At 41.9% G+C, this 12242-nt stretch overlaps 1 protein-coding gene across 2 annotated transcripts in view; it reads left to right on the top strand.

Moving 5' to 3' along the window:
• Nucleotides 1–12242, top strand: part of RELN (reelin) — a 459315-nt gene that overhangs the window by 402233 nt on the left and 44840 nt on the right. For both annotated transcript variants that reach the window (XM_070617061.1, XM_070617060.1), the window contains exons 45-46: nt 553–802; nt 4502–4670. In XM_070617061.1, coding sequence (XP_070473162.1) covers nt 553–802; nt 4502–4670 — 419 coding nt within the window. The remainder of the gene's footprint in view (nt 1–552; nt 803–4501; nt 4671–12242) is intronic.

Below are 12242 nucleotides of genomic sequence, written 5' to 3'. Positions count from 1 at the left end.
CAAATTAGCGTTGGTGCCACATGCAGTCGTTCCCAAATCCTCTTTCCTAGCCTTTGAAGAAAAAGATAGATAAATCTCCGTAACATCCTTATGGACAGTTCCTAAAGGATCTTCATACAGAATAAAATGCGTATCAGATAGATCTCAAAGAACCCGTTAAGAAACAGTAGAATCCATGCAAAGAATTGGAACTGAAGTGCCTTAGGGTACAACTGTCCTTAAATAGAAATTTTACATGGAAAATAATCACATTTAAGCCAAATTTTGCTTTCCCAGCTTGGGTTCGTGTAGTTTCCAAAGGCACAATTTGGCCCACAAAGGCTGTGAATGGTTTTGTCAGTCCTTCAATTTGTTTTCTACAGCTTCTTGCCAGATGGGCAAGCAGACCACGTAAACAGGAGCATTCTGAAAGGGCACCCTAACATCATGCTTGGTGTGAAATGCCAGTTCTGAGCAATCTGACAGATGAAAACAAACAAACAAACAAAAGACTGAACTTTCTCATATCTGCAAACCAAATTGAAAATGTGCTTTTTACAAAATACATTTCAGATTCTTATCGGAGGGAACATTTCTGGTAATACAGTCTTGGAAGATGATTTCACAACTCTGGATAGCAGGAAATGGCTACTTCACCCCGGAGGCACCAAGATGCCTGTGTGTGGCTCTACCGGAGATGCCCTGGTCTTCATCGAAAAGGCCAGCACCCGTTATGTGGTCACCACAGACGTCGCTGTGAATGAGGATTCGTTCCTACAGATAGATTTCGCTGCCTCCTGCTCCGTCACAGACTCTTGTTACGGTGAGTATTCCATCTCCAGGTAGAGGGACAAATGTATGTAAATGGGTAGCGATGGCTGCCTCTGTCAGAGACTGTACGACACCTCTGATAAGTCTGTAAGTAAAGCACAGGTGCGTTTTGAGTCAAACCATAACTGCGTTCTTGAAAGTGTGTGTAAATTGAGTTTTAGAAGTTTACTTTTTAAAGCATCAGAATGTGAGCTTACTTGTAAGCATATGTATGTGAAGACTTCTTTTATACATAAATAATAACCCCTAATTTATCTTTTTGTAAATCCAGATTTTTTTTATTTTTTTATTTTTTTCCTTTTTCTCCCCAAAGCCCCCCAGTACATAGTTGTATATTCTTCATTGTGGGTCCTTCTAGTTGTGGCGTGTGGGACACTGCCTCAGCGTGGTTTGATGAGCAGTGCCATGTCCACGCCCAGGATTCGAACCAACGAAACACTGGGCCGCCTGCACCGGAGCGCATGAACCTAACCACTCGGCCACGGGGCCAGCCCCCCAGCTTGTTTTAGTATCAGATTTGTGGAATAAAGGGCTCTCGTCACGTAGAGAATGCCAGAATAAGCAATAGGATTTACACATGAATTTGTATATACATTGGTTTTAATTCATAGGGCTTGGAATTAGTCCAGTTACTGTCTCCTTTCCGTCTCCCTGGGATTCATGAAATTTTGTTGTTCCCATTTTGCCTTATACTTTTTGCCATCATAGGTCATAGCATATTCTAGGCCACTCTCCTTGTAACCAGTTTGCATCCTCTAGGTTATGCATGCACATGCTCTTGCTCACACATAACTTACACACACATGTGGATCTACCTTAGGAGAAATAAAAACTGGCATCATCACATACTTGGACCTTTCACTGGAACTTGCAGACCTGTCAGGATTCTGAGGCCTTCTGCTCTTTCACCACCACCCCCCCATCACTCTTCTTCCAAGAGATCCAAACTAGAATGTTCACAGGGACCTTGTTCCATTTTAAATTCTGGGGGCCAAAATCTGAGGAATTTGGTTACTGCCAAGATCCTGCAAAATCCAGGTTTTTCACATTTCCATTAGTTTGAACTTAATGGATTCATCTTAGAGGGAATCCCAGAAGTACTCTTTCTACCTCAGGTTCAGTCGACACTAAACTAGTCCGTAGTGGGGGAACTTGGAAAAGTATGAGGAACACACCCTGTCTCCAACAGGTACAGTCTAGTTGAGTGGGTACTTCAAAAAGTTCATGTCCAATAAATGACTAAATCAAGTGCTCTATGGAGTGGTACTGATGCAAGATGTAATGAGATTTCAAAGGAGGGAGAGATGACCAATAGATGGCCAATCCAAGGAATTTGGGAAGATTTCACAAAGGAGCTAAGTCTCAAGTGGGAATTGGTGGTTGGAGTGGATTTGATGGGTGAACAGAGAAGGTGGACACCCCAAGCTGGGCTGGTAGCATAAGCAAAGAAGCAGAGGTGGAGGTTGTCCTCATTCTTGGGAGAAACCATGAGCAGACTAGTCTGAACTGGCAGTATTTGCATCTAATGGAGGAGGGCAGAATGCTGACTTTGAAAATAGAAAGGGCCTTTAAGATCCTAAATGCCTAGTCCCGCATTAGCATAGGAAGTCGTTGAGAACCCAAGGAGGTAAGTTGACATGGTCAGCCTGCGGCAGCACCAGCACTGAAATACTGCCCTCATAAGCCCAGTCACCTGTACTTTCTACCGTAGGCTGATGCAACCTCTTGAGAAAGGTTACACTGAATGATAAAATGCAAGAGGAAAGTGGCTAAGCAGAGTTGGCAGCAAATTAAGAAGGGCTTTAAAAGGCAGGCACAGGAATTTGTGCTTGACAGGGTCATGAATAAGAGGGCACAAGTGCAGAGAGTGACGTGACGTGTTTTAGGGAGATTAGCCCCAGAGCCTAGGAAGGCGGGTAGGAAGGAATCCCAGTAAAGAAGCCTGAGTGGGAGTCTCTATCGGGGTGATGAGGACCTGCACTCTGTGACATGGAGAGAAACAGGGTGGATGAAATTGATCTGAGGTGATGCAAATGGAAAGGAGAGAAGCAGCAAATCTCAAAACCAGGTGATAGGTGGAACATAGAGGGTAAAGAAGAGAGAAGAGTGAAATTCCTAAAATAATTTCTAAATTTTGAACCCAGGACACTAGTGCAAAAGTATTGTCATTGATGGAATTGGGTAGTTAAGAAGAGATGTTTATTTATGAGGGAAAACGATGAGTTTTTCTTCAGTTTGGGTGAAAACAGTTGTGAGTGGAGACGCTTTAGCAAGGAGGAGCTAATGTGGACAGCAGGAACTTTGTCTCTGCCGTGTGGCACAGTATGCCAGCGTCCAGCACGATGCTGTTGGATGAATAAAATCAATCATGAGACATCAAATAGGGAGATTTGGGCACAAAGATGATAGCTGAAGCCCAAGGAGTATGCGCGTAAAATAGAAGGCCAGAAATGGAGTCTGGAAGGATGCCCATAACTGGGGTTAGTTAGCAGAGGAGTCAGAGGGAAAGCAAGACAGGAGAGTCAGAATAATGTTCTCTAAAAGAAAAGAAGGTCTCAAGAATCAGGGAGTAGTCAGTAATGTCCAACACTGTGGGGAGGACAAGAACAATGAAGCCCGAGATGGGCCATTGTATTTAACTAGAAAAGGCCACTAGGAACCTTGGAGCAGAGAGTGGTCCCACACTGGCTGCGCATGAGAATCACCTGGGGAGCCTCAAAGCTCCTGACAGCTTGGCCACGTCCCAGAAGAGTGAAATCACAATCTCGGGGCATGGGGCCCCAGCGTCGTAGTTTCTGAAGGTACCCAGGTGATTTCAGTGTGCAGCCAAGACTCAGAATCACAGCCTTCGAGAAAGCAATTTCTGTAGAGCGATGGGGCTGAAGCAGTTTGTAGAGCCCTGAGAAGGGAATAGAGAGAGAAATATAAAACATAGGGTGTAACTTGAATGTTCCGGAAGGAGAGAAAGGAAGGAAGGATAGACCCACAGCCTGACTGCGTGCCATCAGCTACCTCCTTCCACCTCCCCGATTTCCCAGTATATCCCAAAACACGGCAGAGTAGGACTTATGAGCAAAAGGGATTTTGCAATTGCTAAGAAGTTTCACCTATACCGGGAGCAAAATTGGCATTAGTTGCTCTATAGAATGGTCAAATTTTAAGAAGCCTGCTCAACTTTTCTGACTGTTTAAAAAATAATCATTAAAATATATGGTTACTATGTTCTGTGTTTGTATGTTAACCATTAAATAAATGGATGTAATATAGTTATAATACATTAAATTATATATATTTATGTAATATACAGTCTATAACTATTAGATTAAATAATAAATATTTATAAATTAACTATTATTACTCTTGCTTTAACTGTATATGAAGCAATAGTTTTGTTCTGATTGCTCTGAGAGTTTCTCAGTTTAAGGAGTGATTCAGGAAAATTTACTTTATGTTTCACGTGATCATATCTCCTTAAAAGAAAAATGATTTCAGTATGGAAGTTAAAAATAACAACTAGTAATATACAGAGGGAAAAAGCAAACCAGGAAACATTTCGAACTAGGAGAGATAAATATGGGGGGAAAATCAAATTGACATTTGATTGAAATTAAGGCATGTGAAAACATAAGTAACTATGTTTCCTGGATGTGCAGACATGTATTTCTATCTAGAATAATGCTCTCTGTTTCAGCCATTGAATTGGAATACTCGGTGGATCTTGGATTATCATGGCGCCCGTTGGTAAGGGACTGTCTGCCCACCAACGTTGAGTGCAGTCGCTACCACCTGCAGCGGATCCTGGTGTCAGACACATTCAACAAGTGGACCAGAATCACTCTGCCCCTCCCTCCTTACACCAGGTATGGATGCTTCTGCGTGTAGTGCACCCAACTGTGATCTAATTTGGCATGTCAGATTTCAGCAGAGCAAATTTAAATGAATCCGTGAGATTTTGCTGCTCGCTGATGGTATTGCCACACATGAATTATTAAGGAGATCTTAGTAAGTAAAGTAGAAACCAGGTTTTGTGGTGACGTTCTTCTGTCTTTTCCCAAAATGCAGGGCTTTACTGACTTTTAACACTCATATTTTTAAAGAAGGGCATATGCAAGAAAACAGTGGACGAATCATTGTGCTTCCCAGCTTAATTCGCTATGCCCAAGAATAAGTCTTAAATTGAAAACAGGCATATTGGACACCAAATAGATTTAAGTGGCGTCTACTTTCTGTCAGTCAGACTACTGTAAAGAACAGTGAGTGGTATCCTATACATGGATGTAGCAAATAAACGTGTATTAAAATTAGTGTCCGCTTTGGAAATTTTATTTTGAATGATATCTTGAGAATTATCACCTGGAGCATTGTTCTTTGTGGAAAACAGTGCTTTATTCATTGTGTCTATAAGGAATGAAGGTGACAATAAAATTGCTGGTCAAAGCTGGTAAAGGAGTTAAGTCCAAACCATCTGTGTATTTCCACTTCTGCTTGAGTAAAGCGGAGAATTCACCTTGCCCAGTGGGATAGTTTTACATGACTCTCTTTTCGCCATCTAAGTAGGTGCTAATCATAGCAAGTCTTTAAAATCTTGATAGGAATGCCTGTTCCCTCCAAGAAAACGGTAATCGGTTGCTGCCATTAAGACAGAAGCGAAGCAGCCGATGCAGTATGTGGAGTACGGGCTCACTATTGTTCTCTCGCCTCTCCACAAATGAAGAGTGAATAAATCTTCCTAGAAAATGGCCATAACATTCGAGCATTCATCTAGGGAATAACTTTTCTTGGGCTTCTCATAAATGGGATGGTTTCAGTTACTAACAGCCCAGGGCTCCTCTCCAATGGCTGGCTCAGAGGTACGAGACCATATTAACTGTCAGCAGAGTTGCCAAGTTTAAATGAGATACGTGAGATTTTGTTGCTCATTAAAGGTATTGCCATGCATGAATTATTAAGGCGATCTTAATAAGTAAAATAGAAAAAAAAAAAACTCCATTAAGGCCGTAGTCTTTTGTCTTTATGAGTTCTGTGAGTTATTACCCAGCTACTTGGTGGCATTCTGCAAATAAATGACATTCGAAGATTTATTCCAGCTAGTCATTACACTCCTGAGTCTTTTGCTCAAGAAAAGTAATTATTCCTCATCTTTTAATCTATCTTTTAATTGTCTCTTGCACCTACCCATAAAAACTTTGACCCTTTCAAATGATATTTGAAAAATCTCTGAACATCCGTTTCCTCTTGTTATCGTATTGAAAATATGCAGTTTGTTTCTTATGCCACCCTGAGGGCTCATGTTGTACAATGATCTTAAAGGCAACACTGCCTTAGACCAGGGCCCTTTGGATAATTCAGAAAGAAACGTGCATGGATGGAGCCCAAGCCAGACCTACTTCTTATCACGCTCTGCCACATGCCAGAGAGCATTAGAACAATACGCCAGGCTCAGAACACTTTGCCTCCAGCACAAGTTAACATACTATACTGTATCTGCTCTTACATCCAGCTACTTTTTAAATATGGTGTTGCCTTGTTTTGAGTTGAGCTTACTGCCTCAACATCTGCAAAGCGTGAAGTCCGTGTTTATGTTGTCCACCGGGACAGAATGGAGAGTTTCTGTTTGTAGCTCTTCACTGTAAACAAACATGAGGCTGGCAATGTAAAGCCCCTGCTAAGGAGGGGTTTGGAGTGACTGTGACGGTGTGCCACTTGTAGGTTTGTTCACTCACTTATCATGTGACCACTAGGCTAGGATCCCAGTGTTGTTGGCACAGTGGTGGTAAGAGTTAACTGAGGTGGGCTGTGTACTGATTAACATCAAACCACTAAGCAAACTGAAATGGCCAGTAGTCATCAGTGGCGCATACTCATTCCTTTAGTCATTCATTAAACAAATATTTTTGAAGTGTTTAATTAGGTGCTGGGTCTCTGTGAGGGGTTGAACTATCCGTGCCTCCAGGAGCTTTTAGTCCAGTGGCAGAGACAGGTATTAACCAGAAGTCACCAGTAATCACAGAAGTAAATATAAAATTCAACTGTGGTAAGTGGCGGAGGACAGTTGCATGATTCTGAGAGAGTATGGATCGTAGATAGAGTTACCTTGGTCAAGAAGGTCAAGAAACACTTTCTTGAGAAAAGGATAATGGAAGTAAGATATGAAGGATGGATCGGAGTTAACTAGGTGAAGAGTAAGGGGCAGAGTGTTCCAGGCAAGAATAATAGCCCGCACTAGGAGGTAGCAGGCGTCTTTGAGACACTGGAAGAATGGATCAGCCACACAGAAAGAGAGTGGAGTAGGTCCGACATGGTCAGACCACGAAGAGCAGTGTAGGTCGTACTAAAGATTTGGGGATTGGATATACAAATGCTGAAAAGCCTGCTAAAGTGCTTGAGAATAGAGAGACATAGTCAGATTTGCATTCAGAAAAGCTTATTCTAACTGGAGAACAAACTGGGGCGGATAAGAGTTGATGTAGGGATTGGCTTAAAGAGGCAGTAGGTGCTGGTAGCTTGGACTAAGGCGTCGCAGACATGAAGAGAAGTGGAGAAACTCCAGAGAGATGGAGGCAATAACATTGACTGAGCTTAATGATGAAATAGACGTGGGAGGTGAGGGAAAGGGCCCTGTTGAAGATGACTCCCTGGTTTGAGTTGCAAAACTGCATAAATGCTGGTGGTTTTCACTGGGAAGGGAACACCTAGGCTAAACAAAGATCCGTCACACTCTGCTCCAGACATTGCTAGGTTAAGCCTAAGTAAACGGGGGTAGATACAATCATAGTCTCCATTCCTCTCCATATACACTGGTTAAGTCGGATCTTCCTAGAAGTTCCTGCCCTGGAGGAGATTACAATCTGAGGAAAAATAAACAACTTAAAAATAGTACATGCTATATATAATTTAGAGCTTCACTGAGGAATGAGCTAGAAATGCTGTAGGTTTTGAGAGACGGGAGACAGCGTTGAATGCCAGAGTTAGAGAGGATTTCATAGAAGAGATGGGCCCTGCCTGGCCTCAAAGGATGGCTAGGAATTAGATGAGTAAGGAGAAGAATATTGTAAACTTGAGGCACAATGAGAAAGGGCACACGAGCCTGGGAGGAGCACAGGAGTTGCTGATTAAAGCAGAGGCTCATCTCTGGAAGCTGTGGAGAGATGTTTGTTAGTAACGTTGGGTTAACGTGTAGTAAATATTGAAGCAAGGCAGAGGAGGTTAGAGTTGTAGGGAAAATGAACTATGGGGAGTTTTGAGCTGAGAATATTCTTCCAAGAAAAAAAATTGGGAGAACAGAGAGACTCAAGTTAGAGAAAGTGGCAAAGGCGTTGTGATAGTGACTATACATGAAGTCACGGGGGTCCAGGCTCCAGCTAATGTGGAGTGGGTGAGGCGGATATTACAGGACGTTTCAAAGAAAGAGTTGCTAAAACTCAGTCACTTACTTCTTCTCCACTGCACACATCCAGATGACTCTAAAGTTTGAAGCCTGAGAGAGTGGTGAGAAGTGGAGAGAGCTGAGGTTGATTCCAGCGGGGATGGTATGGCAAATTTAATCAAATGATGCCAAATTCAGTGTGATGGCTGGAAATACAAATGGAAACATTTATTTGACAGAAACATGAAGCTCAGAGCCCAGGGGAAAATAATAAACTTTGGAGGCATGAGCATGGAGGTGATGGGCAATGCTGTGAAACTGCAGCAGCTCTCCATAGGAGAGCATTGAAAAAGGAAAGAAAGGACCCTAAATTTGATAGAAGACCGAGAGGATGCAGTCAGGGAGGTCGAAGAAGAATCAGAATAATGTGGTATCCAAAAGCCAAGTGACAATAGAATATCAAGCAGGAATTGGTGGCCATCGGTGAGAAATGCCACAGAGAGTCATGAAGAAAAAATTTCCTAATAAAGTTACCAGATTTTTCAATAAAGAGATAATCAGTGACCTTCAAAAGAACAGTTTCAGTAAGCTACTGGAAATAAATACAGCCTTGCTGGCCCCAGAGCCCATGGGCTTAACCAGTATATTAGTACTACGTCTTAGTTGCTTACCTAAGAGAAATGGTCCTAGAAGAAATAGGAAGAAAGGATGCCAGGAGTTCTGGAGAGAGGCTGAAAAAGATAGGAAGTTGCCAAAATCAATTTCATAGCCCCTAATTTGAATCTGCCTCCTCCTCTTTCCTAACCCCAGACCTAAAAATAACAGGAGGTTCAAGTGGCATGGGTTCTTGAATGTCACCTGAGAACTAGCTGAGTCACTGGAAGGGCAGGTAACCCAAATCTACCAAGAAAGGGAGTAGGGGGCGGCCCCTGGAAGGCTCAGGTGACTTGGCTATTTTCAGTCACAGGGTGAAGATGATCCATTCCCTTCTTCTAGCCCTAATGACCTGGCTGATACCACTGTCTTTAAAGATTAACTACAACACTTTGGAAGCCACGTGGTTTTTAGCCACAGCTTGGAAGCTCCTTAATGTTTACAAGAAGTTGAAAGGATTGGTGATAAGCACAAGAAAAGGCAAGAAGATTGGAGAAGGTTGGGGGTGATGGAATGGGGATGAAGGAGACGATAGCTTTTTGCAGGTAAACAAATTTAGAGAGGGAGGATATTTTTCAATGATATTCCCACCTACCGTAAGTGCAAAGGGAAGCTCTTATTCTAAGAAAACCCAAATAACTAAGCATAATATTTTTTGGGTTCATCGTGGAGAAATATCAAAGAGAATTACAAGTTCATTTTTTAAATGAGATTCTTTCATTTGCCCTGGTACCTTTTATTTCTGTCCATCGTTAGTTCCAACTTAACAGTAACTTTTGAAAGACTTTTCGGAAGCATTCGAGTTACTGAACGTTTTGTCACCATTTTTCAATGTCAGGCAAGCGCTGGACTTCTCTTACACATCCATCTTCTTGCGCATCGTTTTGATACTTTGAACATCCCTGCTTTTACTTCCCCGAATTTCTCCTGGTCTTTCAGGAGTACAGAACATAAAATAATTTTGTCCGGTGTAAACCATGGTGCTATTGCTTTTCACTTACTGAATATATTAATATATATTTTGGCACTATGTTAAGACAAATTAAATCTATTTCCATTTCTCCTCCAACAGAGAATAAAACTATTGCCAGAAATTCTGCATTCCCTCTAAGCGTTATCAAGTGTCAACTTTGTTGCCAAAATTTTATCAGAGAATTTGAGATTTGGCTGTATTTTGCACATATTGCCATGAATGGATTCTTAAGATTCTTTTAACAATTAAATATGTCTTTCTCCATTGAGAAGATATCTTGTAAACTGTAGGAAATTCTTTTTATTTGAAGGATGGTTCAATGTGTTTGATGCCCTCAGTAGGCCTACTGTCATTATCATTACTAATTATAATTACCAGCAAAAATGCTAAAACTTTATTTTACCAAAAAAAAAGATAGCCATTCTCTTTTATTTGTAATCCTCAAATCAAAATTTTACTGTGAGTTTGAAGGGACCACAGATTATTTTTGGCTCACATGTATCTATTTAAAATCCAACATACAAAATTAAAGAGAATGCCATACTATACTTCAATGTACTCATCACCCACTTCAATAATTATCGATTCGTGGCCAACCTTATTTCATCAATGGCACCACTCACTCCCGCCCCCCCCCCATGTTATTTTAAAGCAAATCCCAGACATCATATCATCTCAACTGTAAATATTTTAGTATATATCTCTAAAAAAGGACTTTTTCAAAGAAAACATAACTGTCATATCATCACACCTAAAAGTTACTGATAAGTCTTACTCACTACTTACTTAGTATTCAAACGTCCCTGTTTGTCTCATAAAATGTGCTACAGTTTTTTTCGAATTAGGATAGAAACAATACAACTGGTTGGCATGTCTCTTAATTCTCCTTGAACCTCGAGGTCCCCCCACCTACCTTTTCAGATGAGGACTACACATAGGGAAGTGATTTGAGTTTCCCCTCAGACACGCAGTCGGTGGCTGAACCGGGGTTATACAGAGTTCTCCACTTGTTCTCTGTCAAGGAAGAAAGAAAGGCCGTGTGGGGTGCCTCATTTAAACTCTCCCATTGCTAACTCCTAATGTGCTTTCCACCCTAGTTCCAGAGAGCTATCATGGAGGTTCTAGGTCACCTTATATGGGTACCTTACCTTTATCACATTTGTTTAGGGTCATAACCTGTAGGACAAGCACTATCTTCTCTCATGCTGGTATTCAGACCTCAGTGTATTATAGGAAGTCTGGGAGAAAGGAAAACTAAATGACAGTATACATTCTTTAATGGGCTGGTTAATGCTTCCTAAAAATTCCAAAATGTTACAGTCATTTGGTGCCTCCAAATTCCCAGTGTTAATTATACTCACCAAGAGAATTTTCTACCAAAAGATTTGGGATGCCTACATTAAGTGCCCCCTGCTAGCTGCCAAATCTACGGTCTTGCAGCCTTTACCTGCCATCCAGGACAACCAGGGTTCTCAGTCACACATCAACTCCACAATGATGTGCTAAGTCAGGAGAGAGTGGGTTCTGGATCCAGTTCTAAAACTGAGAAGCTGTCGACGCCCCCCTCCTTGACTGGCAGTCCCCACCCCTGGGAAATGAGTCAGTTGTACAAAACAGTTTCTAAGAGGTATCCTCTGATTTCCACTCTGAAGTGTGATTTCCTCTTTTTGTTCATAGCTCAGCATCTTCTTCATGAAGGTCTCCCCTCCTTCATGCCCCTTATCAGACGGCCCACCCCTTTAGAGCCCTTCACCACAAGTGATTCATTCATGCTCCTGGTACCAAAGTTCATGCCCCTTTTTAGAGCCCACTTTTTCTCCAGCTCTTATCTCTGTAGGTCGTGGGCTGTGACCCTTGTTCAGGTGAGCAGACCTCTGCTCCTTCCCAGGTATACGCCTATGAGTGGAACTGCTGGTAACTCATATGTTCAACATTTTGAGAAACTGATAGCCTGTTTCCCACAGCAGCCGCACCATTTTACATTTCCACCAGCAGCGTGTGAGAGTTCAGATTTCTCCACATCCTTGTCAACACTTGTTCTTGCCGTCCTTTTTTTCACAGCCATCCTAGAGGGTATGAAGTTGTATCTTATTGTGGTTTTGATTTGCATTTCTCTAATGATTAAGGATGTTAAGCATCTTTTCATGTACTTGTCAGCCATTTATACATCTTCTTTGGCATATTCTCCACTTTTGTCCAACACAAAGAAATAGGCTAATGGAGGAAATTTTATGCCCAATATAAAGGCAGGGTCTTGGCTAGCAAGGCAAATATAGGACGCATTTTGAGACGGGACAGACATCACAGATCTTCTAACTCAAACACGGAGGGTCAAGGGCTTCAGCTGTGATACTGAGTTTCAGAAGTCAAGATAAATAGACTTGTGTGTACGCATAGCGGCAGTACACACAGCCTTCCACAGCTCAGCAGCTGTTCGTA

This window comes from Equus przewalskii, chromosome 4, assembly GCF_037783145.1.
Source record: "Equus przewalskii isolate Varuska chromosome 4, EquPr2, whole genome shotgun sequence".
Taxonomy (NCBI): Eukaryota; Metazoa; Chordata; class Mammalia; order Perissodactyla; family Equidae; genus Equus; species Equus przewalskii.
This window is presented reverse-complemented; position numbering and strand designations above follow the sequence as displayed.